At 34.4% G+C, this 27,029-nt stretch overlaps 3 protein-coding genes across 10 annotated transcripts in view; all 3 read left to right on the top strand.

Annotated features, from left to right (window-relative positions):
- LOC114747760 (increased DNA methylation 3-like) overlaps positions 1-19,815 on the top strand; it is an 83,185-nt gene extending 63,370 nt beyond the window's left edge. Inside the window, exons 1-3 of one of the 5 annotated variants that reach the window (XM_028936099.1) lie at positions 15,488-15,754; positions 17,626-18,668; positions 19,189-19,815. In XM_028936099.1, the coding sequence (XP_028791932.1) occupies positions 17,714-18,668; positions 19,189-19,427 (1,194 nt within the window). In that variant the 5' untranslated portion in view covers positions 15,488-15,754; positions 17,626-17,713 and the 3' untranslated portion in view covers positions 19,428-19,815. Of the gene's footprint in view, positions 1-15,487; positions 15,755-16,065; positions 16,085-17,625; positions 18,669-19,188 lie in introns of those variants that run through there. The other 4 variants (XM_028936102.1, XM_028936103.1, XM_028936100.1 and 1 more) reach the window with 4 other exon arrangements.
- Positions 1,281-5,324, top strand: LOC114747767 (TMV resistance protein N-like). The gene is made up of 10 exons (XM_028936110.1): positions 1,281-1,789; positions 1,875-2,068; positions 2,426-2,976; positions 3,084-3,102; positions 3,260-3,378; positions 3,467-3,641; positions 3,750-4,280; positions 4,580-4,686; positions 4,774-4,961; positions 5,042-5,324. Exons 1-10 carry the CDS (start codon positions 1,281-1,283, stop codon positions 5,322-5,324), a joined length of 2,676 nt encoding a protein of 891 aa, XP_028791943.1.
- A 2,084-nt stretch (positions 19,816-21,899) lies between the features above and the next one.
- On the top strand, positions 21,900-26,688 carry LOC114747762 (serine/threonine protein phosphatase 2A 59 kDa regulatory subunit B' zeta isoform-like). Of its 4 annotated transcripts, none has more exons than XR_003740408.1 (3): positions 21,900-23,655; positions 23,788-24,163; positions 24,293-24,417. XR_003740408.1 is itself a non-coding variant. In XM_028936106.1 (2 exons), the coding sequence occupies exons 1-2, from the start codon at positions 22,411-22,413 to the stop codon at positions 24,435-24,437; spliced, it is 1,353 nt and encodes a 450-aa protein (XP_028791939.1). In that variant the 5' UTR covers positions 21,900-22,410; the 3' UTR covers positions 24,438-26,688. The 4 variants fall into 4 exon arrangements, 2 of the variants coding, with proteins under 2 accessions (XP_028791939.1, XP_028791937.1); XR_003740409.1 differs by having other exon boundaries at positions 24,330-24,406; XM_028936106.1 differs by lacking the exon at positions 23,788-24,163 and having other exon boundaries at positions 24,330-26,688.
- Positions 26,689-27,029: the final 341 nt, after the last annotated feature.

Consider the following 27,029-nt stretch of genomic DNA (forward strand, 5'->3'; position numbering starts at 1 on the left):
TTATTTCAATTTAGCTAATGAGTACTTAGGACCTATTTAGAATAACTTATAAGTAGCTTCTTAATCATGATTTACAAAATATGAGATAAATATATAAAAAAAAATTTATCTCGATTTACGTGAAAAATTGTTTATACGTGTTTTCAACTGTTGGGTCTCTCCTTTCAGCTGCCTCCTCTGATGCCTGTGATCCCCAACCGTTGCTTTCATCTGATGGTGGAAGAAATTTCACCAATGCAAACGTTGTAGTTTGGCAGAATACTCGTCGAATTAGCCATCTTCCTCGTAGCGTGTCTTTGACGGATGGCCAGACCTTATCTTTCGAAGTTTGTGGGCGTGTGAATGGATCGCCATCTCCAAGTTGCCGAACTTAGCTGTCCTAAATAGTGGTGCTTCAGCTTTTGAGTTTTTCCAATGGCAAATCCTGGAGGACCCTGGGGCGATCAGAGTGAGTTGCAACATTAGTAGCGGTGTTCTTGAACAGGTAGAGAGCTTCGTGCATTGAAACCTTCAAATTGCAATATTCGCCAAGCTTCTTCCAACCTCAATCATCGTTCCCGCGCCCAAAAATTTGAAAGAATAGGTTTGGCCGTCAAAAAATCATTCCTATCTTCCAAAGACTTGAGTAAGGAACTTCCTCTCTTTATTTGCTTCATTCGTTTCAGACTTTGAATATTGTGTTTCTTGTTTCTCCTAGTTTTTCTTTGCTTAGGATTCCATATTTTATTTTGCGTATATCCTGATTGCACCATTAATTCTCTCAAGAGTTTATGTCAACCATTCAAATTGACCATGCGACATGTTCTGTTTTAAGCTTGTGCGAATTTTCTTTTATTTATTAAAAAAAAAAAAAACTTCAGGAGTATTTTGCTTGTGTCAAAGGCTTTGAAGTCTTCAGAGCAAAAGACACACCACTTCCTTTCTCTCTGTATAAATGTTAGGAATTGAACTCCCGAAAGACAATATAAACTGTTTAGTTTATTTTGATATATGTTTAGTTTTGAGTATATTTGGCAAATGGGTTTAATGGTCTCGTTGCTCATAACTTTTTGGAATCTAAGAGGCTGTTTACTTAAATCCTACCATGACGATCCTTCACCAGTAATTCACTCCCGTGCTGGCACTGATAATGCATTTTGGGGTTTTAGAACTTTCTTTCTTGAGTGTGTGCAGGAGGCCAAGTTAGTTAGTACGTTCTATCTAAAAGATCGGGTTTAAAATTAGTTCACGGTCTGATGGTTGTATTTATATTTTGAATGGTCCAGTTTTGAATTCTCACAATGGCACTTGATGATCAAGGAGTTGGGTATTCTTCAAGTTGTTCTCGTTCAAATAGGAAACACAAGTATGACGTGTTTTTAAGTTTTCAAGGAGAAGCCACTCGTAAGAGTTTTACAGACCACTTATATGCTGCTTTGTGTCACAATGGACTGATAACTTTTAGAGATGAGGAAGAGCTTGGAAGGGGAGAAGTTATCAAACCATGTTTGCTTCAAGCAATAGAAGAATCTTTGTCTGCAATTGTTGTTCTATCTAAAAACTATGCTACTTCCACATGGTGTTTAGATGAGCTCCAAAAGATCCTTGATTGTAAGAAAGAGTTAGGCCTTCATATATTTCCAATCTTTTATGGCATGGATCCATCTGACGTTCAGCATCAAAAAGGAAGTTTTACAAAAGCCTTTGAAGAGCTTGAACAGAAATTTGCACATGACAAAGTGAAGGTGCAAAGATGGAGGGATGCTTTGAGAGAAGTTGCTGACTTGGCTGGCTGGAGCTCTGAAAATTGGTATTTCCTAGGACTTCAGAAAATTATCATGATTTTTTGCTACAATTAATTCATGCTAATGTTCTTATTCTATTATCTTTTGTAGGTATGAAACGAAACTCATTGAGATAGTTACTGAAAAGGTAAGGTCAAGAATACATGGTCAACCACCATTCGATTCAAATGATGAAGGTGTTGATGATGGACTTGTTGGAATTGATGAGAAAATCGCAGATTTTGATTCAGTTCTGGCAATACATCAGAGGAAGTTCAATTTATCGGAATATGGGGAATGGGAGGGTTAGGCAAAACTACTCTTGCTAGAGCTGTTTATGAGAGAATACACAGAAACTATGAAGTTCATTTCTTTCTTCATAATGTTAGAGAGGAATCTGTAAAAGATGGTGGTTTAATTTCATTGCAACAAAAACTTCTTTCCCATTTGAAAAAATCAATCAGAATGGAAGTGTGACTGTTATGAGGGAAGAAAGCTGACAAGAAGAATGTTATGCAGTAAAAAAGTTCTACTTGTCCTTGATGATGTGAGTGACATAAGCCAACTTGAGAATTTGGCCAGAAAGGAAGGATGGTTTGGCAAAGGGAGTAGAATAATACTAACAACTAGAGATCAACATGTGTTATTGTTGCATGGTGTAGTTTGTCAGTATGAAATGAATTTCTTAAGTCACGATGAATCCCTTCAACTTTTTATTCAAATAGCTTTCAAAGGAGATCAGCCAAATGAAGATTATTTAGAGCTTTCTAGAAGGGCGATTAATTCTGCTCAAAACCTTCCTTTGGCAATCAAAGTGCTTGGTTCATTTCTTTGTGGAAGAAGCATACCAGAATGGGAGAATGCACTTAAGAAGATTCCTTTAGACCGCCTTTTTGATATATTTAAAGTGAGCTTTGATGGACTGCGATATAATGAGAAGAATATATTCTTAGATATTGCTTGCTTTTTCAATGGCTTGAGCAAGGTTGATGTCATACAAATTTTAGAAAATAGTGGTCTTCACCCAATAATCGGAATAAGAATTCTCATTGAGAAATCATTGGTAATTGAAGCTGAAGGGTGCTTGAGGGTGCATGATAGGCTTCAAGAAATGGGCAAGGAAATTGTTTTTCATGAATCACCCAATGATGCTGGCAACCGTAGTAGGATATGGTCCTTGGAGGATGCTAGTCTTGTGCTTAGAAATATGAGGGTAACACTCTCCCCCTTTTCTATGATTATGCATTCTTACTTCAGCAATATATTCCATGCATTTTTCATGTTATTATTAGTTTGATTGACTTATTGTTTTATATATAGGGAACTGAAGCAATCCGTGGTATAGTGGTATAATTTGACAAACCAGATGTCATATATTTGGACCCTAAAGCCTTCTTAAATATGAGTAATCTCAAGTTACTTATCATATCACATTCTTCACATGACCAATTTGAATCTTCTTCATGGACTTAACTGTCTTTCCAATTCATTGAAAGTCATAGATTGGAAGGAGTATCCTTTAGATTCCCTTCCAGGTCAAACTCAATTTGATGAACTTGTTGATCTTAAAATGCAAGACAGCAAATTAAAAGAACTTTTGAGAGGAACTGATCAGGTAATTAAGTAATGGTTAATTTGATACACGGATCACTAGCCTAGTTGTTGGCTTTTGAAAGCTTTTTTTTGTTGTTTGTTCTTTTCAGTTTCTACAATGTTTGAAATTCATTGATTTGAGTCATTCAACAAGCCTGATCAGAACACCAAATTTTGATAAAACTCCTAATCTTCGAAGACTAATTCTTAAAGGGTGTACCAAGCTTATTGAAGTTCACCAATCTCTCGGGCGCCACAAGAATCTTGTCATTGTTGATTTTAAAGGTTGCAAAAGTATTAAGAATCTTCCAACCAAATTGTAGATGAATTGTTTAGAGACACTAGTTCTCTCTGGTTGTTCAAAAGTTAAAAGACTTCCTGAATTTGGTGAAGGCATGGAACATTTATCTGAGCTTGATTTAGAGGGGACTGCTATATCTAAACTACCTCAATCATTGGTCAATTTGATTGGTCTTGCTCTATTAAATCTAGAGGATTGCAAAAATCTGGTTTGCTTTCCCAGAGATTTTCAGAAGTTGGAAGCTCTAAAGAAGATCAACATATCTGGTTGCGCAAAGTTTTCAAGGCTTCCAGAGAATTTGAATGAAAATAAGGTATTGGAAGTGCTTGATATGGGTGGTACTGCCATAAAAGAAGTGCCTTCATCCCTCAATAATTTAAAAGTATTATATCTTAGCAGATGCAATGGTTATGCACAATCATCATCATCATCATGGAATCACTATTGCTTCCTTCTCAAGCAGGCATTTAGGCTTCAAAGGCCTTCAACTTCAACAAAGTTTTTGTGGTCTCCATCTTTTTCAAGTCTATCATCTTTGGTCGAGTTAGATTTAAGTTCTTGTAATCTTGATGATGAATCACTATCCAGTGAAATCAGCAATTTATCATCATTGAGAATATTAGGTTTGAGTCGAAACAATTTTGTTGCTATTCCTTCGGCCTCATTTCCAAACTTGGAAAGCTTGAATGCATTATTTTCAGTTATTGCCCAAAGCTTCAACCTTTGCCTCAGCTACCAACAAACCTACCAATGATAAAAGCAAATGATTGTCCATCATTGAAACATTGTATATCTCCGTAGCAACTATGGGAATTCATTGAGAATTTTGAATTTCAGGTTTATTTTAGTTCTCTATCACTATTCTTTCTTTCTTTTACATTAGTCATTATAATTCTATAACATGCCAATTTTTTTGTTACAGACTCGATGCCAGTATGTCAAGACTCAGATGATGATGATGATGATGGATGGACACTTTACAGATTAAATGACTTATCTGGTGCAATTTTGACTTGGAACAATTCACAAGTTGAGTTATTTGAATCTATAGATTATTTGGTTTTCTTATTTGACTATGTCTTACTATGCATCTAAATGAATACTTTTTCATCACAGGATGACTTCTTCATCCAACCTACTCGCATATTAATTATTTCTGGTAGCGAAGTGCCATCATGGTTTCACAATCGAAGTTATTTTTGTGCGGAAGATTTCTCAGTTCTCTCTTTTGGGCCAAGAAATGTGTCATTCATTGCAAACAGGCGTGATTCATGCGGCTCAAGTAGTGAATGGTGGGGCATAGCGTATGCTTAGTGCTAGAAAATGATTTGGATAGTTATGCAAAATGTAATGGTGCTTCTGACATCCTTGCTTGGACTTATAGAGTTTCAGGAAATGAATATCCAGATTCGTACCGTTTCTGTGGCACTTTTAATCAATCCATAAGTCGCCATCAACTATTTATCATCTACATTCGTTTTTCCTGCTCATTTGTTATGGAACAACCACTTCAAATGGCGTTTTCTATACATGAGAAGTCAGTTTTTCAAATAGGGCAGTATGGGTGGCGTGTAGTGTGTAAAGAAGATGTTGAGAGTTGGCGAAACAATATTGATGAAGGCTGTAGTTTCAGCACTGATGATAAGTTCATTGATGATACTAGATGATGAGTTGGATGATGGAGAGTCCAGCCCCCCTCTAAGCAATGGGAAAAGTTGGAACAACTAGTTCATGATTGATAATATAAGACGTTGGTTGGAAGAAAATTGTAATCCAAAGTATAAGACGACGTCAGAATAATTAATGTGATTTTTTAACTTTCGCTATTAAATATAGGACAGAGAGGAGATAGATGAAATATAATAAAAGTATAACATTAGAGCCAATTTTATCATTTTTTTTGGGGTAAAAATAGGAAAATTCTGTCATTTTAAGACAAATTTTGTAACATACGCAATATTTTGTTGTGCATAGTTCTTCTCTTGTTATTGCATTTTCACTCTTAGTCAAATTAGGATTCTCCCATGTATTTTTTTGTTGGACTTGTGCTTTGAACCATGGAGTGATGGTTTTGAAGTATGACTTTTTTTTAATGCCGGTCTACTATTTAATCAAATTATAAGATGGACAAAGCATATGTGTTTTTATGTTATTTATCAGATTCAACCTAACTCTAGAAATTAATAATAGACCATTGTAAAATTCTAAAAATAAATGCAAACAATAATTAATGACAAAAGATAACCATCAAATTGAAATTGAATATTCCTTAATAATTCTAAATATCTAAAATAGTTAAAAATTGTCATATTTTGAATTTTAGACTTAGAAACTCAGAAATAAACCTGATTTAAGTAAGTTATTAAACCTAATTTAGTTGAAGTTCTAGCAATATCTTGTTAAAATAGAACGGCTTTTAGGACTAAAGAGTAAATTAAATAAAATGAAATAGAATGAATGTCATATTTAAAAGTTAAATTTTCAGCTTAGGATTTAGTACTTGAAAGAAGGAAGAAAGAGTAAAGAAAATCATTTTTATTGTATTTGATACAACTTCTAGTTCTTAATATAAGAGTGTTGACTCCCCAAATCCTACTGATTTAAAGTCTATTTTGAATATATTTAGAGAGTCATAAAAGCAAAAGTGAAAATATTTTCATGAATTGGTAAAGAAAAATTTGTCAAAGATATCATATGAGTATAAGGGGAATATTAATAAGAAAATGATGTAAAATTGGTAATGGTTGAATCCCACAGTTTTTTCACTCACAAATGCTTGTTATTGCTAGCTGCATATGAACATTATAAGCAAGTAAGAAAGGAGTTGATGAGTAAGGAAGTTAAGTTGAAAAGATCTACTAATGCCAAGGCATATGAGCGAGGTGCTACGACACTCTATTTTAAGGAAAAAAAGTAACGTCACTAGTGCCACGCACCAAAGTAGGAGTGCCATTACCCTTTGTGAAGAGAAATACAATGCTTCTGGTGCCACAACATTGCGATAGGAGTGCCACAGCACCCCGACAAAACTCAAAACGCAAAGTTTCATTTTTCTAGCATAAAAAGACCTAGAGGACCCGAAATTTAGCATTATGGACGCCGTCTTTGACTAAGAAACGAAGGGATTGACTAGAAACACATTTTTGGGGCAAATTGGAGTTAGATTTTAGGATTCTTGAAGATCTTAGAGCTTGAGATTGGAAGATTAAAGAGATTCAAGCTTCTTTCGTTGGTTTTTCTGAACTTTTCCCATTTCTTTTTTCTTACTCTTTGATATGGACATGGGGATCCTATACATTTCTTGTTCTTTTTCAATTATGAGTAGCTAAACACCTTATTCTAGGATTATTTCAAACCATTGTATGGATTGAAACTTGTTTATTCCTCTCTTTTAACATTTATTGAATTTATGTGTTAAATTTATCTTAGGCTTAATACTTCTTAGTGATTGGCCACCACTTTGAATGTTTTGTTTATCTTAATTTGACTTGAGAAAGCTAACTGAGATATAGAACTTAGATAAATTCGTGCTTGCCTTAAAAGTCAATAGTTGAATGGAGGGTTTGTTGGTAACATAGAGATATAGTTACTAACATACTATTGTCAAATTAAGGTTGGTACTTCAAATGATCTTCATTAAATGTTATAAGAGATTGAGCATTTTATGGAAAATTAAAATTTGGTTTTAACTTGAGAGAGCTTAATCAAATAATTCAGAACCTTAGACAAAGACATAGTTTCATTAAATGCTAGTTGAAAGGGATTTAGTTAGGTTTCATAAGACATAAAGGGGAGAAATAATCATAGGCTCCAATTGTCTTGAAATCAAATTTGCAATTTTAGTTATTTTATTATTTTGGAACAACTGAATTTTAAGTTATAATCTTTTAAATGATTTTACTTAACCTAATTAAGAACATAGGTGCTATAATAAACTGATTTTTGTCTTAATCCCCATGGGAACGATATTTTTATACTACTTGCAATCCATACACTTGTAGTTTATGCTTGACGGTGAGCAAAAAGCTAGTTAACTAATCTGAATATAATAAAAAAATTAGCTAAATTAGTTATTTGTAATAAATAGGTATTGTCTTTTTTAAAATACCCTTACTAATCAAATGTATTAGCTAGAATTACTATTACTATAAAGACTACCTTAAAAAAAATAGATAAATATAAAGAACAAAATATATTAGAGTTTTATATTTAGAATCAAATTAAAAATTAAATTAATACTTATATCAATGACAAGAGGTAGTATTTTGAGTTTTTGACAGATGACAGAGCAATTTTTGTTAAAAAGGAAAGGCATATGTTTGAGCCGGGCGGCTGGTGAAACCCGATCCTTCGCTGTTGCACACCCTTTGTTGGCGGAGAGTACTGAGTCGTGACAGTGCCGACCGAGGAGCTTTAGAATTTCACCTGCAAGATAGAGGAATTCGAAAAGCAGCGCCCTTCATTCCTCACTGCTCTTTCGCCATTGTTGAGGGAGTGTCCACACCTAATCTTCTCCTTTCCTTCTTCCTCGTTGCTGATTTCTGGTTTGCCGTTTTTGGGGAGCGTTGTGTGGGATCTCGAGCTTCTCTTCTTCTTCCTGCTTCGCGAATCTGCTGTGTTCCTTTCTTTGGGAATGTTCAAACCTCTTCTCCTTCCTGTGTTTTTTTTCCTTTTCAGAATGCTGCATTATATGCTTAGTGCAGGATGTTGCCTCTCTCCCTCGTTCCTTTGTGTGCGTGGATTTGGAAATTGTGGTTTTCTTCCAATTGGTGCTTGGTTTGAGTTGCAAGGTTTGGTGATTATATGCAATTGGATTTATAGCTTGAATGTATGAATTCTGGGGCTGTGATTTTAAGAGAAATATTATGGGAGTTTGTCACATTGATTGTGTTTGATAAAAGGGAGAATTAGAATGACATCCTTAGGAAGGAAAGAAAAGGGCAGTTCTTATTTTTTATATTGGAATTTGCCACTTAAAAGTTGCCCTATTATTCTTGGAACCTTTTAATAATTATACATATTTTTTTGGAACTTCATATCAAATTCTTCATTCATAAAATGTTTGAAAAGAAATAGGCTTTTCAGACGTGTTTCTATATAGTATTTTGATGTTGGATAAAAATTTAGATTCTACTTTGGGTTGACTGCTATTTAAATCTTGCTAAAAATAAAATTTGGAAACCTTATAACTTTAGAACGGTGTTGGAAAGAAGATTATTAGGAAATTTCACTGATTAAATTTGTTTATTCTTAAGTTAGTCCTGGAGTGCATGCAAATTGCAAAGTGCCGGATGAAACGTCTGTGAATGGAACTTTATGGAATTGAGAAATGGAAATTGTTGGCGACAAGATTGAATAATTTATAATATAAGAGTTACTCATTTGTTCTTATTTATAAAACACTTTCAATATATTTTACGTAAATTAAAAAAAATCTTAAACTGTTTTAACTTTTTTTTTAAAATATAATAATTTTTTAACTTTAACCCTATATGATACATACACCTTTAAAAAAATAGTTATCTTCACTATAATAAATAAAAGGCAAAATAGTATATTAAAAATTTAATGAGATGAGTTATAAATAAGACCAAAGAAAACATTTTCTTTCTATCTTATAAATAGAACTAAGAGTATTTATTTTTCTATACTGAAATTTGGAAAAGGGTTCCCAGTTCGCCGTTGCCCATATATAACATTGATTCGAGACATTACAAAGAAAAATAAATTTTAGAATGAATTCATTCGGAATAAGTTTCCCGTTATTTGTACTCCCTACACCTCAAAAGTATGAGTTAGAGAATAATTCAAGTATCTTCAGCAAAGAGAAATAGGAACACCACATGTCATCAAGATCAAAACTTGAAAAATTGATTTTCATCCATATTTTGGCACAGATCAAAGAAGCATGGAGAGAAAACTGAAGAAATTAAGACTAAGATGAAGTCCAGGTTCAGAGCAACAAGATCTCCATGTGTCAAGTGTGTAGTGTGCATAGTCCCCATAGTTCTTGGTGGTACACAGCTCTTAACAACATAAACAAATTCTCTGATTTTAATTAGCAACAAATTTTATTACAAATTCTTTTTGCACTAATTGATGTCTTATGAAATTTACCCAACATTTGAAAACAGAAATTAGCGCCCCAAGAGAATCTTCTACGTAACTTCATAATACAACTCGAAATCTGATACTCCTTTGGTTCTCAATATAAAATCTAATTAACTAATTTGAGTATATTAATTATATTATTTAAATATGTTAATATGATATGTTTTTTTAAAATATCCTAAATATCTTTCTTGATACTCTCCCTCTCTCCTCTATTTGATTATTATTAGGGAATATCAATAAAGTTAATTTAAAAAATAATTAATAAATGTGTGAAATAGATCTTACATAAAAGATCGACATCAACTACCTAATTAGATTCTATATTAAGAACCGGAAGAGTACAACAGTTTCAGTTCCATAAATATACTGAAACCTTGTAAGATTCAAACAGAACCAAACATCCGAGTAATAGAAACCATAATAGAAGAAACAGAAAGGAAACACAAAATTGTTACTCCTCCAGTTCTTATAATATCATACCTGCTTTATAATGTAATTTGTACTATAAAATGGCTATTATATTAAGGACCGAAGAAGTATCTTAAAACCAAGAACAAGGAGAGAGCAATTGCGGCGAGAACACTAGCAGTGCAGTGGCGAGAATGGTCTGGGTATCGATATTGAAAGTGGAACCACTCACACCATTAAACAGCAAAACGGGATTGATGATCATCAAAGGCCCTTCGGGGCGCATTGCTTTCTTCTTGGGTCTGCTCTTAGAGAGAAATCGAAGTAGTGAGGACAGTTGGAATTGGGAACGAAGAGACTGTGAGGATATGGAAAAGGAGCAGTGGACGGAGGAGGAGGAGAGGGAAGAAGATGTGGTGAGAGAAGAGAGTGGAAGAAGAGTGGAGTGAGAGAGAGAGAAGCCATGGCCGATGAATAAAAGAAATATAGTAGTCATCAAAATGAAACAAACAAAGAGAAGGAAGATTGTTGCTGCCTTCCTTCGCAACATTTGGCCACAGCGCCTCACAACGCCTAGTTTTCCCAAGGACCATTTTGGAATATCATAACTTGTGGGATAATTTCATGAAAAGAAAATTGAGTGGGCAGGTCACCGGTTTCCGGTCCAACTTGACCGGTATGGTCCAGCTTTTAATACACTTATTTATATTCATAGTAAAGGTTGGGTTGAAGAAAATAGGAACCGCTTGGATATTGTCTTTTTCAGCCCACAACCACTAATCCGCAGCTTGCCATGTGTTAAGCTGCCAACCCGCGAGTCAGCCCGCTTTTTTTTAATTTAAATTAAGTTTTTATTTTGTTTACAATTTTTATTATAATTGTGATTAGAAATGTTTTGTCATTTTTACTTAAGTTTTATATAGCTTTGTATTTTGTTATAGATTTTGATTCTAAATTTGATTTCTTATTTTTTATTTTTTTACTATTTTAATATTAATAAAATAACTGTTAAAAATGAATTATATGTTTACATTTCAAGTTTTAAGATTATTTTAATTATATAATTATGTGAAAATATAAAAATAAGGAGAATCTGATCTATAAAAGTTCATAATTTAATTTTAAAATATATATGTAAAAATATACAAAAAACTTTGTTTGAAAAAAAAGAAGAAGGAAGTTGCGGGTCATTTGCAGGGGCGGGCTAACTAAATATTATCTCGCCAAGCTTGAGTTTCAAATCGTGGCTGGCTGGCCTGTAACCAGTGGATCAGCTTGCTTGGCAACCTTTAACTTAGAATAATACTCCTCCGGTCCTTATTATAAGACCCCATTTGACTTTTTATTTGATCCTAATTATAAGACCCCAATCCATTTTGTCTCTTATATTTATGCATTTTTTTCCAAGATAATCCTTCTAATAATGATAGTTTTAACCAATATTCTTAATTAGCAAGGATATTTTAGGAATGACAACACTTATTTATTATAAATAACCAACTTAACTTACTTCCTTAATCTCCTCAAATAAGTCGATTGGGTCTTATAATTAGGATCGGAGGAGTAATTGGTTTCAACAGGGAGAGTTCAACAATGATAACAAGAGGTAGGTTTACTTCATTGTAGCTCCACCTGAACTTCGGTGCCTAGCGATCGGTGAGGTTGACTTCAAGGTTTGTAAAAAGAAAAAAAATTAAAAGGCAACATTGTAAATTCACCAGCATTTCAAAATTCTAATTTAATTAATGTAACTAATTTGGAATTTTACAAATTTAGGTGACCGTTTGGAGTTTTACAAATTCAACTATCATTTCATTGAAATTTTCATATTAAATTTCTTTTTTTAAATTTTAAAGTATATGATACTATTTCATATCTAGTTTTGAATCTTTGGCATCTCTCAAAACAAATCGTTGTGTATTTAGTGTGTTATATGAATAATTTATACTAATTTTGGATAGTTGAATGTTACATTATTTTTATATATTTAATGTAAAATATAATTTTTTTGAAACTTGAAAATTCAAAGTATTATTGCGCAGTTCGATCTTTTTTAAGTTTTATGAAATGATTTTAGATTTCCAAAAGTTGTTTGATAAGTGTATTTTCAAATTGAAATCTTAATTGATAATTTTGCATATAAGATATGATATCATGCTACAATTATGTATCAATGTTATAAGAAAAGTTTCATAGCCAATCAATTCAAAACCTTGCCAATAAACGGTCAACAAATTGCTGGTAGGCTTTCTTGCTGGACGAACCGGCTATTATTGTATATTATTTCTTTTTTTGCCAGCACTATTATTGTATATTATTTCAAAGACTAAAATGTACGTGTAGTTACCAACTTACCACTGTTGACTGTTGAAATTTATAAATATATAATCCCTGTAAAGTCATATGCTGCATAATACTTTATACTACCTCTTATCGTTAATATAAGATCCTGTTTGACTTTTATTTTGGTCTTAAATATAAGACCCCAATCCACTTTGTCTCTCATATTTATACATTTTTTTCCCAAGTAGCCCTTCTAACAATGATAGTTCTAGTCAATACACTTGATTAGCAGGGATATTTTAAGAAAGATAACACCTATTTAGGACAAATAACTAACTCAACTTACTTCCTTAATCTCCTCAAATTGTCAACTGGCTCTTATAATTAGGACCGGAGGTAGTATAATTATCCCCCCTACCACTACGAATTCGATAAGTCTACGGCTTGTTTATAGTAACTTATAAAAAGCTTTTTAATGATAAAAGCAAGTGATTGTCTATCATTGCAACATTATGTATCTCCACAGCAACTATGGGAATTCATTGAGAATTTTGAATGTCAGGTTTATTTTAGTTCGGTATCACTACTATTTCTTTCTTTCACATTAGTCATTATAACATGTCAAATTTTTTTGTTACAGACGCCAATATGTCAAGACTCATATGATGATGATGACGATGAATGGACAGTTCACCGATTAAGTGACATATCCGGTGCAATTTTGACTTGGAACAATTCACAAATTGTAAGTTATTTGAATCTATTGAATTTATAGTTTATTTGGTTTTCTTATTTCACTATTTCTTACACATTAATTATTATAGGGATAAGATAGATACTTAATTACCTTGGAAGTATTCACGAAAAAGCACCCAGCATCTAGAATTTTTTTGCTGGGACTCTTATATGTCCTGAAAGTTTTATTTCGTAGTATTTCCACTCTGAATCATTATTTGCTGTTAAGTTTGACCGTTAAAAACTTTGGTCAAATTGCATAATTTAATTGTCAAACTTGATGATAGATCACGGTCTGGGTACTTTTGCTATGAACAAAAACTTTCATGGCATATAAGAGTTGACAAAAAAAAAATTCTAAGTGCTGGATGCTCCTTCATAGATACTTCCGGGGTATTTAAGCACCTTATCTCATCATTATATATCTAACATGAATAATTTTGCATCATAGGATCACTTCTTCATGCAACCTACTCGCATATTAACTATTTCTGGTAGCAAAGTGCCATCATGGTTTTACAATCAAAGTCATTTTTGCGGGGAAGGTTTCTCAGTTTTCTCTCGAGCCAAGAAATGTGTCATTCATAGCAAACAAGCCTGATTTGGATTGTTCTGCGAAACGTTATGGTGCCTTTGACATCCTTGGTTGGACATGCAGAGTTTCTGGAAATGAATATCCAGATTCGTACCGTTTCTGCTGCACTTCTATGCAGTCCAGATGTCGTCATCAACTATGTATCATCTGCATTCGTTTTTCCTCCTCATTTGTTGTGGAACAACCACTTCAAATGGTTTTTTTTTCATGCGGGAGAATTCAAAATTTCAAATAGGGCAGTGTGGTTGGCGTGTAGTGTGTAAAGAAGAAGATGTCGATAGATGGCGACAGCACTGATGATAAGTTCATCGGCAAATCTAGACGATGAGTTTGATAATGGAGAGTCTAGCCCCCTCCAAGCAATGCGAATAGTTGGAACAACTACATGACGGTGTACAAATTAAATCTTTTATACCATCTCTCCTTCTATTATCAAGTCAGCTAATTTGAAAAAAAAATTAAAGAAGTTACAAAATTACTTTAAATTATTTATATATTATTTTTTTTAAAACTAATTTATCTTACTTATAAATTAATATATAATTTAATGATCTACATAAATCCTTTAGAAAGATCATATAACATATGCTATAATTAAGTAATTTGGTAATTTTTTTTATCTTTTCAAATTAGTCAACTAGGTTTTATATTAAGAATTGTAAAATATTTTTTTATATGTTTTTAAATTTATTCAGTGGCCGAATATTATAACATACGCATTTTTTGTTGTTGAGCATAGTTCTTCTCTTGTTATTACATTTTCAATCTTGCTCAAATCATGATTCTCACACATGTATTTTTGTAGAATTATGCTTTGAACCATGCATGGTGTGATTGTTGTAAGTAGGACTGATAGAGCATGGAATAAGAAATAATTAGGATTTAATTAGACTAAAAATGATATCCATTAGGGATCTGAATAAGAATATTTATGTATTAAAATTAGGATTCATTATATTAATTATCTTTTAATATTTTGTAATTATCTCTTTAATTATGATTAGGATTTGTTTTAGGATTTTATTATTATTATTTTATATTTCTAGAAATTTTATAAAAAAAAGTTAGGGTTTCCATTTAATGATTGAATAAGAATTGATATTTTCTAGGCTCCTCTCTTTTCGTCTCTCCTTCTCTCTCTTCGTTTGCATCTTTTCTCCCTTCTTTCCTGCATCAAGGATTTTTTTGTTGTTGTGTTATGCTATGCCAGTCTACTATTTAATCAAATTATAAAATGGAGAAAGCATATATGTTTATATATTATTTATAAGTTTAAATCTAACCCTAAAAATAAATAGAAAACAATAATTAATGATAAAAAATTGCAAGTAAATTAAAATTAAACAGTTCTTGATAATACTAAATATCTAAAATAGTTAAAATTGTCATATTTTAAATTTTAGACTTAGAAACTCAAACAATCGTGGTTCAAGTAAGTTATTAAATCTAATTTAGTTGAAGTTCGAACAATACCTTTAAAAAATATAATGGTTTTTAATGGCAAAAAAAAAAAGAATGGTTTTTAGGACTAAAGAGTAAATTAAAGAAAATAAAATAAAATAAAATAAATATCATATTTAAGAATTAAATTTATTTTGATAGATGAGAATTTTTTTTTTTTTTGGTTAAAGGAAAGGCGTCTTTTTGAGCCGGGTGTCTGGTGAAGCCGGCCCTTCGCCATCACGCATCCTTTGTTGGTGCAGAGCAGTGAGTCCTGACAGTGTCGAGTCTCGACCGCGGAGCTTTAGAGCTTCATCTGCAAAACGGGGAATTCGAAAAGCAGAGCCCTTCATTCCTCACTGCTCTTCTGCCATTGTTGAGGGAGTGATCGCACCTAATCTTCTCCTTTCCTTCTTCCTCGTTGCTGATTTCTGTTTCGCCGCTGTTGCGGAGCGTTGTGTGGGATCTCGAGCTTCTCTTCTTCTTCCTGTTTCTCGACGCTGCCGTGTTCCTTTCTTCAGGGTATGTTCAAATCTCTGTGTTTTTTCCCCCACGAATGCTGCCATGTATGTTTGGTGCGGACTGTTGGGTCCTGCTCCCCCCCCCCCGGTTCTGTCGTGTATGTGGATTGGGAAATTGTGGTTTTCTTCCAATTGGTGCTTGGTTTCTGTTGCAAGGTTTGGTGATTATATGGAATTGGATTTATAGTTTGAATGTATGAAGTCTGGGGCTGTGATTTTAAGAGAAATATTCTTGAAGTTTGTCAGATTGACTGCACAATGGGCGTTTGATAAAACGTTTGAAAAGAAAGAGGCTTTTATGGACGTGTTTCTACATAATGTTTTGATTCAGGTTTGCAAGATTTGACAGATTTTTACGTTGGCTGTTGTTGAGAGCCTAACACAACCCACCTCGATTATCTGGGTTTGGGACCGGTTATATTATATAGGCGGAGTTTTGATGTTGGATAAAATTTTAGATTTTATTTTGGGTTGACTATTATTTAAATCTTGCTAAAAATAAAATTTGGAAAATCTATAACTTCATAATGATGTTGGAAAGAATATTATTGGGAAATTTCAGTGATTAAATTTGTTTATTCTTATCTTAGTCTTGGGGTGCATGGAAATTGCAAAGTGCCGGATGAAATGTCCTTGAATGGAACTTTATGGAATTGAGGAATGGAAATTATTGGTGACAGCATTGAATAATTTATAGTAGAAGAGTTATTTATTTTTCTATATTGAAATTTGGAGCAATATGGATATTTTATTTATATACAAACTCACACACACAATAATTATGGTGAATTATTGAATAAAATCAATGTGGCATTTTATACGTGGATTGTTGAAGTAAAAATTTTTTGGTTCTCTAAATTATCCTATGTTGTGGGTTTTGGTTGTGATTCTGAAGTTGTTGGAGGCTATAGTTAAAAGATTTATGGAACATGAATTTAAGCTAGAATGTTAAGATTAGTTACGAGATAGTGAATATGAAGTAAGTGGATGTCTTTTAACTAAATGGAAGATTATGGTTTTATAAAGTTGGAAGAAGGAATTACAGTGATTTTGTTTTGGACTTTAGAGGGTCAAGGAGTGAATATAAGTCGGAATCAACACCGTATCTGAAGGTCGTTTGTGGCCTTTCCTTATTTAATTATCTATATCTCTTAACTGTTTTACATCATTGTAGTTTAGAAGCTAAATTTAATCGTCATGCAATTAGTATATATATGATATAAATGTTCACATGAAATTATTTGGGTTATGAAGTACGTACCCCTGTCTTTTTTTAAAATTTTGTAACTATAATACTATTATTCCTCTTTTATTTTTGTTCCTTTAAATTTGGATTGAAAATCCTGTTTTAGGTGCCCCATGTAAGCTATAGTTAGGTTCCTTGCCTTCATTTAACATTGTATATGTGTTAGCATGGATGTGTTAGCATGGAGCAGAGCTCCTTTTGTTGAATTGTTGTTGAGCATGATATTGTAGAAGTTTTGGGAGGTCCCATTTATGGGGAAGATGTCGCTGAAATTTCTATAAATAGCTTGTGACTGTTTATATGAAATGTATCAAAACTTTATATTTTGTATTGTGAGTTTGTCTATAAAATGCAAATGATGAATTTTATATATGCAAGGCTTAAGGGTAGTGGGTTCTCTCATATTTTGGGCCAGTTATACCTCAATTTTTGGAGTGTGACAAGAGTAGTGCTATGATCTGAATTCGAATGGTTGGTCATACATGACTCTTTTACTTTATAAGCTCAGACTCATCCCCCATGGTATGCAAAAGTATTGAACAACTGGCTTTCCTCTTATTGTCATACTTTTCATTCATTGCAAGGTAACCCTGATAATTCATCTATATGAATTTTGTTTGGTGTAGGCAAATTACTGATACCTATTGCACTGAGCATTCTCACTGTTTTCCAGAAGAGATTAGTTATGAAAGCTGGATTTATATTTTTGAACAGATGAGTGCACAGAATAGTCAGTTTGGCTTGGGTTTGAATGGAAAGACTTACCATAGGAGGTCTGTCAAACCATTGATTAGTGATGCTGAATTTCTTCTCAACTTCATCATGAGTACTTATTTGGGACCTGATGTCAAGTCTGATGAGCCTAGATGTTCAGCAGCTCAAAGACTAGGGGCAGGTTTGCCACCATATACTTTAAGTGCTCTGGGACCTTCATATGTTAGCATTTCTCTGCTGGAGAGATTATATTATTTTGTCCTGAGAGATGCTCAACCTGACCAAGTGTTAGAGAGAAATTTGCTGCATATGTATCTAAAGGGAGAGTTATCATTGCCTAGTTGTGGGTCAGTAGAGGAGTGTCAGCAGTTCACAAGTATTTTTCCTTTGAATCTTCATGAACAGATATGGTACCCTGATAGCTTCAGAATTGTTAAAGGGGTTGTTTTAATCATTGATCCAGTTGCGTCATACATGAAACAGGAGGATATTAAGAGATTCAAATATTTGACTGGTGTGAATAGTTTGAAGATTGATATAAATGCATGTCTACATGCGCAACTTGGTTCTCAAGCAGGCAAGGAAGTTGAACATAAGCACGTCAACAAAGATCAGACAACTATTTCAAATGAGGAATGCCCTCAGTTTCAACAAAAGCACAAGCAGAAGTGTATTCTTGATTCTCCGTCAATAACAGAATATCCTGGTGTATTTCCTATAAAACAGCATGGCAAGAGAGATCCTTCCAAGAGGGTTTGCAAATCCAATGGACCTACGTTGATGCCCGTTCTTCGTATTCCGGACGCAGAAGATTGTGATATAGATGCTTCTCTTCATTTAGCCGGGACAGCCAGAAGAGGATTATTAGGCCCACCTGTTGGTGTTGTGGATATTGGTATCAGCAAAGTCGCATATCTCTTCCGAGTTTCGTTACCTGGGGTGATGAAAGATCACGGTATCTCCCTCCCTCCCTCTCACACACACAATGTCTTCATCTATTATTGATCTTTCCTTCTCTCGTCTTTTGTTGCCCTTCATTTATTTTCCGGAAAGCTGCTTTTCCAAGATTGATGAACAGAAGATACTCCTTAGTTCGGAAGATATTAATACAGGAGGCTTTGGCCAAAAAAAAAGGAGGCCATGTTTTCTTAATTTTCTGCCAAAGGGCATCCATGTCAATAGTACGCAGCCTCTAATTTTGTAGGGCCTCATTTAAGTGTTTTGTTATATCATGAATGAACTCATTTTGTTGAGAACCTGTGAGTGGTTATGAATCTCAGAATTCTTAGCAGCGGCTATAGAGAACACATGTTAGTAAACTGTAAGTGAAGATCAGTTGTTATGCACTTTTAATTTTGCTTATTACAACTATCCATTCCAACACGTGTATTCAATCATGATTTTGTGTGTATCCTTAAGCAGTTGACTCATACATTCATTTTGATTAGTTTTTCAACTTTCAATTTACTTTGTAGCTAGTCAGTTCAATTGTGAGGTTGAATCCGATGGGAGGGTTCATATCCAAGGTTTGTTAAGTGGTGGAAGAACTATAAAGAAAAACTCACGTGTTTTCCAGATGAAAATCCAGCACTTATGCCCTCCTGGACCGTTCACCCTTTCTTTTAGTCTTCCGGGACCTGTTGATCCAAGACTTTTGGCACTTAACTTTAGGTCTGATGGCATATTTGAAGCAGTTGTTATCAAGCAGAAGTAACTGGCCTGAGTTTAGTAGCTGACTTTCCAGAGTAATCCTACAGCTCAGAACTCAGAATTCAGATTTTTCATATTTTAGGCAGAATCTAGGATTGACTCTGGCTGTTCCTCAATTTTAAAATGATGATGCAGTGACTTCTCTCTGTAATTATAAAGGGCTCGCCATGATCTAGCCAGTTGAAGTCATGATTTCATTTTAGCCTATCTCATCCCTAAAGGAGTTTGTCCTTGATGATTTAATATGCTTGGTGCCAAGAAACACTTGCAGTGTACCTAACCTGACCTAGCTTTGTGGTGGTAATCAATAATATGTAATCAGAGTAGCTTAATGTTGGAAATCAGAATTTAGGGCTCTTGCCAATACTATATGGAAAAGTAAGCCATTACATGAAATACCTTAAAGTTGGCATTCATTTGTAAGATTGACATCATAATAAAATGTCAGTAATGTTGAGAGGCTGAAACATGCCTTAGAAAATGTACGCGTGTCATTGTCTCATTTGCAGGATGAAGTGATGTTTGGAATCAAAAGGGAAATAAATGAGCTTCTAGGAAAAAGCCATGTTGAAGCAAAAGTTAAAATCTCGAGCGACTTCAGTTAGTCACGGGGAGGAAAAAGAAACAATAAATCTGATTTTTTTAGGGACAATGACCAAAAAAAAAGGTTGGAATTTTGTAAATGCCAAATAAAGAATATCAACAAAAATTTGTTGTTATTTGTAAATTTAGAATTGTCAATACTAAATAAAGTTGTGATACTAAATCTGATTTAGGATTTGTAATTTTCAGCTTCTTTTTCTGTTATTCTCTCATTTTTTATACAAATAAAAAGTTAACTAAAAATGTAATTATTTTAATTTATATGATATACTATTTGAACAGATTAAGAAAGTTAAATAAATTACTTAGTTATATTATATGTTATATGATTTCTCTAAAATACTTATGTGTATCATTATATTACATATGAGTTTAGAAGTCGTTTTAAAATTCATGTTCTTTGTCAAATTATTTTAGTCCAAATTTACTTTTTTATTATCCGCCTAAATAAGTTCTAATTTATCAAACTGATTTTTATAAAAGTCAGCTGAAGCATAAATCAATCCTAACTTATATTTGTAAAAATCATATAAAGTAAAAGTCATTTTTGCCATTGTCAAGGATGTGCAATGAATTATGTGAAGTCTCCTCTCTTCTCTTGCGTCCTCTTCTCCCTAACTAGTTACACTAACATTGTGACTGCCTGACTGGATCTCCTCTTCTCTTCTGCCACTCTTATTCTCTGTTTTCTAATATCTTTTGAGTAGAGATATGTTGCTTCCCTTTTATATTCTTGATCTTATTGAATATATCTGAGCTTAGAATTTCCATTATAAATCCTTCCCTCACCATTCCTTGCTTCTGAAAGTAGAAACCATGAATATATAATCATCATAAGTGCTCACAAAATACCTTTCTTCTCCTATCTCTTAACTCCATCACTTCTGTTCGTTATTCCCGTTCTCTCTCTCTCTCTTCTTCCATCTTTTGGCATCGACTATACAGTCTTTTTAGCGAAGCTCAACAAAGCGAGATCCCAGCTACGTGAAACTTATTTGGAAGACACAGCAGCATTTTCTTTTATGAGAGTCGTCAAACTCTTCCGTCATGTAGGGTTAATTTATCAAATAGAAAGGGATTAGGAATTGCGTTTTAACTAATTTAAGAGTTCAGATATTACATATTTAAAAATAAATATTCTCTAGTAGTTGGTAGCTCACATTAGAGTTGGAGCTTCAATTACTCACTGTCGTTGACCTTATTTTAATAAAATAAAAGCATTTTAGTCATTTTATATAAAAATATAATTTTACTTTTATTCCTAAATACTAAAATTCCGTAATGTTTTAGCCATTGAAATTCTTTGAACTTCCGTCGGTACTTGGTATTTACACCTCTCCGATTTTTTTTTTTTTCTCCAGCAAAGTCACTCCTATTGCTAGCATCAAATCTAATATTAGATGTTCTTCTGTTTTGTTGAGTGTATATTTTAAAAATAGAAGCAATATTTTAGCTTTATCCCACAACAATATTTTAGTGACTTAGTCATTTATAAACATGTTTTATATAAGTTGAAATAAAACTCTTCTTATATACTTATTTCGTATTCTGTAAATTACGATTGAAAAACTACTTATAAGCTATTTTAAATATGAGTGATTAACATATTTTAAATGGCAAGATGCGCTTCTGTACGCATGGCTAATCTTTGATAGGGTCAGGGGAAGATCAAAATTGACCATATCAATCCGACACAGTCAACCCCTTGAAATCCACAGGATTAAGATAATGCGGACTATTTCGTTTACGCTCCGTGATGATGCCTCTTGGGTCCCATTTACCATAATGTTTGGCTTCCACTCAACACATCCATGATTTTTCACATAAACAAGCAAAAAGCTCAAGTCTTTTCCCTCGCCCCTTTTCACCAGGCGAGCGTGGACTTGGGATTTCAATTCAAAAAGCTCGGCTTTTTTCCGCTTTTTCCTTTTTTCCTTCTCATCTTGTATTTATTCTATTCGTTTCTGTTACTACTTCGCTGTTGTGCTAATCAAATTTAGGAGCACGCAGAGTTTCTTTCTTTCCTTAGGGTTTTTTTTTTGGGGCCTTCTCTGTGATTTCCGGTCTCTTCTCTTCGATTTTCTTGAGATCTTATCAATTGTACCGTCATTGTAAGTGCTTCTCTCTCGCTAATACCGTCGAATTTTCGCCGTCTGCTCCGTGCACTGAGAATCCTCTAAATTTCATGAGGAGGACTTTTGCCTGTTTTTGGATATATGTCCATGTTGGTCTCTGATTACAGTGGCTGGGTATGCTTTCATTGATGTGACTTGATCGGTTATTGTGATGATGATAATTATTGTAAGCCTTTTCAAGGTAGAAGAAGCTTTCATTTGGTTGTAGAAGATCAGGATTGGGGTTTTCTGGTGTTGGGTGTTCTAGATATGATAAAGCAGATATTCGGGAAACGCAAGGCCCCAAAGTCATCCCACAGTGATTCGAACGGTGATGGAGGGGTTAATGGTGCATTGTCTGTGAACTCTTCGTTTGGGTCCAATTCCAATAGTGCCTTGAAATCCAATTCAGCTTCTTCAAAATCTTCAAATTCTCCTTCGGACGGGTTGCGGCCAGGTAATGGGATTCTCGCAACGAGTTCAAATAAAACAAATCATCCTAAGAAATCAGCTGCAGCTTCTACGACGCAAGTGGGTTCTGTAACGGCTCCTGGAGTTTATGAGGCATTGCCAAGCTTTCGTGATGTTCCTAACTCAGAAAAACAAAATTTGTTCCTTAAAAAGTTGAACATTTGTTGTGTTGTATTTGATTTTAGTGATCCTGCTAAAAATCTTAAAGAGAAGGACATCAAGCGGCAAACTTTGCTTGAGCTTGTTGAGTATCTTTCCTCTGTATCTTCGAAGTTTAATGACATAGCAATGCAGGAGATCACAAGGATGGTGGCAGCCAATTTATTTCGAACTTTACCATCTCCCAATCATGACAGTAAGGTAGCAGATCTGTATGATGTTGAGGAGGAAGAACCTGCTTTGGAACCAGCTTGGTCACATCTGCAAATCGTGTATGAATTTCTTTTTAGATTTGTATCTTCACCAGAGACTGATGCAAAACTTGCTAAAAGATACATTGATCATTCATTTGTGTTGAGATTGCTTGACTTATTTGACTCCGAGGACCAGAGAGAGAGGGACTACCTGAAGACTGTTCTCCACCGTATTTATGGAAAGTTCATGGTGCATCGGCCATTCATTAGAAAAGCGATAAACAATATCTTTTATCGGTTCATATTTGAGACAGAGAAACACAATGGAATCGCAGAGTTGCTAGAGATATTGGGCAGCATAATTAATGGATTTGCTCTGCCTTTGAAGGAAGAGCATAAGTTATTTCTTGTCCGTGCCTTGATTCCCCTTCACAAGCCCAAGTGTGTATCGATGTATCATCAGCAGCTTTCATATTGCATTACTCAGTTTGTTGAGAAAGATGTCAAGTTAGCTGATACTGTGATTAGGGGACTTTTGAAGTATTGGCCGGTGACTAATAGCTCAAAGGAAGTTATGTTCCTCGGTGAATTGGAGGAAGTCTTAGAGGCCACCCAGCCAGCAGAATTTCAGCGTTGTGTGGTTCCATTATTCCGTCAGATTGGTAGATGCCTCAACAGCTTACATTTTCAGGTATTGTTTTTACTTTCCTTCCCACTTCGTAATTAGCACTTCTAGTACGAATCATCTTTGTGGCTCGATTTATTTTAGTTCCGTTACTTTGTCTTCTCTACCTTTTTCTTTGTGATTGCATGCTTTGCACAGCTAAAGGTGGGACAACCTCTTGTCTACTTTTTGGAGCATGAGAATTTGCTGGTTGTCAGCATTTTCTGGGAAATGGAAATATTTGGAGAATTTCTTGTGGGGCCTTTCATCCTGTTGTTGAGCACTTGAGCTTATTATTCTTTTCTTCCCACCCAAGCGCATATCGAACCCAAAATCAATGTGTACATGTATTTGGCTTCACAGCCAACTTGTTTTGGACTCCTTCTGTTTCTTCGCTGTATTCTGGAGCATGAGAATATGATGGGGATAATATGTGGGATAGATGAAGAGTAGAAGGCATGTGCGTTAGCAGCTTTTATTGCTGGTCACAATGAAGCTGTTTCCATACCTATGTCTTTTTCACAAAATACCTGGAGTATGTTTCAGCTTCGTCTTTTTTTCTTTTCTTTTCTTTTCTTTTTTTTTTTAAAAAGAAAAAAGAAAAAGAAAAAACTTTCCCTGTCCTTTCAACTTTGAATCAGGCTTACTGGCTTAGTATGTGCAGGTATTTCACTTTACAATGTTATCTCCTTGTTTGTTAGTTGCGTCTTTGGGAATCTTATAGATCAAAGAGGAAGCATACTTGGCTTGGTTTGGCAGCAGCAGCCTTGACTCTATACATGGAAGCATACTTGGATTGTGGTATTTGATAGATTTAACACAACTGACCTGTTACTTATCAAGACTTGAGAGGTCCAGCAAAGTCTTTTCTCTTGATTTGGTGTGATTTTATTTGGATATTCAGAAAATAGCGGTTATTCTTTCTTTGTAAGGCTCCATGTTGGTTCTGGAACCTAGTACTTCATGATCGTGTTACTGAGAACAAAAATCAACTGATTGCTGTATTAATAGGTTGAAAAACTAGTATTTCCACTCTGATATGCCCGTGTGCCTGTCAATACTGAGGTTGTAGTATACCATGAAATGGTAAGGAACTATGTCTATTTGCTTAGGCTTATGTAACTCTGGTGATCTACAGTATCAATTTCCGAGTCTTGTGGGTGAGTTGTGTAAATTTATTATTCTTGGAGAAGTTTGACCGTTGACCCTATTGCAGTGGTTTTCTCATAGAAAATAGTCAAGCTCGCATTCACTTTTCTATATTCTGCTGTGGTGAGTGCCACACTAAACCAGACCCGTGGCAGCATTAGGTAATATTCTTCAAGTTCTACTACTCCATGGCAGGATGGGATACAATTTCGCAGAGACAGCATATAATTTCACGAACTACTTTCATGTGCGATCTTCTTTAGAAGTTTGCGGACTTGTAATCTTAGGTTATGCTATTTGGCCATGAGGACGATGTGAATCTTGAAAATTATTATGAGCAAGGTATTTGTTCATGAAATTTGGAGGTATCCATAATTGGTTTGAGAAGAGAAAAGGGAGAGGTTTTTTTGGGCGTATGCAATTATTGAAGATTTTTGTTTGGTCTGACAAACTGGAGAAAAATTAAGGAACAAGTAGGCATTTACCTTTACAACTCCTTTGGGTTCCTTGAAATGAAGCTTTCAAGCAGATTTAGTTGGATAATCAAGGAGGGGTCATGTCAATATTTGAGTGAGTTTCAGTTTAGGCCATTCTGTTATGAGGAAGGCTTATAAGGACAGGAAGATTTGGCCTCTCAAAGGCTTATAATAACTCCATGGGAAAAGTCATGGAGTGGATTTGAGAGATAGCTAGCATTGTATAATATTTTCTTCATATTTTGTCATGTTTATGTAAAGGCATCTGTCATTGGTGATTTGCCTGGATTTTTGTCATGTTAATTCCATTATATTTTCATATCGTTCTTGGAGTGTCGTTAGGTTCTTGATGGAGGACAAGAACCAAGAGATGAACTGTAGAAGGGACTTGGAAGAGACAAAGGAAACTATGAAGGGTACTCCATAGTATACAATGCTAGCTACGTGGAAAAGGAACCTACCAGAGACCAACCATTAATGCTGCATCCACGTCCAAATGTATGGCAGGAAGTGAAAAGAGTGGGTAAATAGAGGACGAACCTACCAGAGAATAAACATTAATCCTTCGTCCATGATTGGATGTCTCAGCTGAACTGGAAGCTAAAGAAGATCTGAATTCTTACATGTAGTTGAAGAGAAGTCTAAAAAAAAGGTATGACCAAATTGAGGAACACGCCATTTCTAGAAGCTTTGGTTGATTTATTTCCTTGTCAGGAACAATCAGAAGAAAAGTTGAAGGAAGAGGTTATTGCAATGTCAGTATCAAAATATCCAGATGGATTCTACTTGTATGACTCTAAATAGCTAGGAGGAGAGAGTAGGGGCAAGAGTTGAGGACATCAGTCGTTGATGGAAGAAGGAGGGGGGGCAGATGGATCTTGCACCAGTTTTGGTGAATTAAGTGGGGAAGAATTCCATTTTTGAAATGCTTATTTTGGGGCCTTATTAGGGAGTACCGTACAACAGTAGCTTTGCCCAATTAGCTAATCAATCCTGTATCTAAACCTGCAAATGCATGTATGGTGTTTCCAGCTTATTAAAGTTTCGAAAGCTCATGATTTGGAAATTTGAGAGGAATGGAGGTTGCAATTAAGAAAATAAGAATTAGTGGTTTTACTGGAAAATTATTAAAAGCAAAGGTGGTTACAGGCCAGAGGCAGTAATTCAATCAATTTGCCACCATCTGATTGTGGTGGCCCTTCATGATAACTTTAGGTAATTCAAGCGGGCAATTAACCAAATAAAGAGGTAGGGATCATTAAGGAATATTCTCTTGAGGATGGATGGTATTTTGCCAGCATAAGAAGCTTGTAATGGCAACAAATAATGCAGGAAGCTATTGGCAGGGAATTTCCGTTTTCCAAGGAATTCAACATAAGTATTGTTTTATCCAAATGCCTAAATATGTTACTTTTAAGATTATCCTCCCTCTGGTTCTAAGTATAAGTTCAATGTTTTAGTAAAGCTGGTCCTTTATATTAATTACACTTTGTATTTAATTCATTTCTCTGAAAATTTAATTCATTCTTTCCAATTTTACCCTCAATTAATTACGTCTTTCTAATCTTCCCCCCTCATTAATTCTCTCTCATCTCTTTTCCCGTTCATTCTCTCTCTCAATCACCCTTTTCATAAATAAGGGTATAATTGGGGGGGGGGGTAGCATTTCTACATATTTATTGCTTTTAATCCATTTTAACCAACTTTTGGATTTACGTAATTCAGTTACTTGTAACTTATATATAGCACCAGAAGGAGTAATCCAAGTGTCTGCAT

The sequence above is a fragment of the Neltuma alba genome, unplaced genomic scaffold (genome assembly GCF_004799145.2).
Source record: "Neltuma alba isolate B1F8T4 unplaced genomic scaffold, ASM479914v2 tig00005443_pilon, whole genome shotgun sequence".
Taxonomy (NCBI): Eukaryota; Viridiplantae; Streptophyta; class Magnoliopsida; order Fabales; family Fabaceae; genus Neltuma; species Neltuma alba.

What these genes read in the sequence shown, in the direction of transcription:
- LOC114747767 (XM_028936110.1), top strand. Translation starts at nt 1,281, where the DNA reads ATGGCACTTGATGATCAAGGAGTTGGGTATTCTTCAAGTTGTTCTCGT. An exon ending in GGAATATGGGGAATGGGAGG is followed by an intron (nt 2,069 to 2,425) that starts GTTAGGCAAAAC and finishes TGCATGGTGTAG; the next exon opens with TTTGTCAGTATGAAATGAAT. An exon ending in TGACTTGGAACAATTCACAA is followed by an intron (nt 4,687 to 4,773) that starts GTTGAGTTATTT and finishes TTTTCATCACAG; the next exon opens with GATGACTTCTTCATCCAACC.
- LOC114747762 (XM_028936104.1), top strand. Translation starts at nt 22,411, where the DNA reads ATGATAAAGCAGATATTCGGGAAACGCAAGGCCCCAAAGTCATCCCAC. An exon ending in TCAACAGCTTACATTTTCAG is followed by an intron (nt 23,656 to 23,787) that starts GTATTGTTTTTA and finishes TGCTTTGCACAG; the next exon opens with CTAAAGGTGGGACAACCTCT.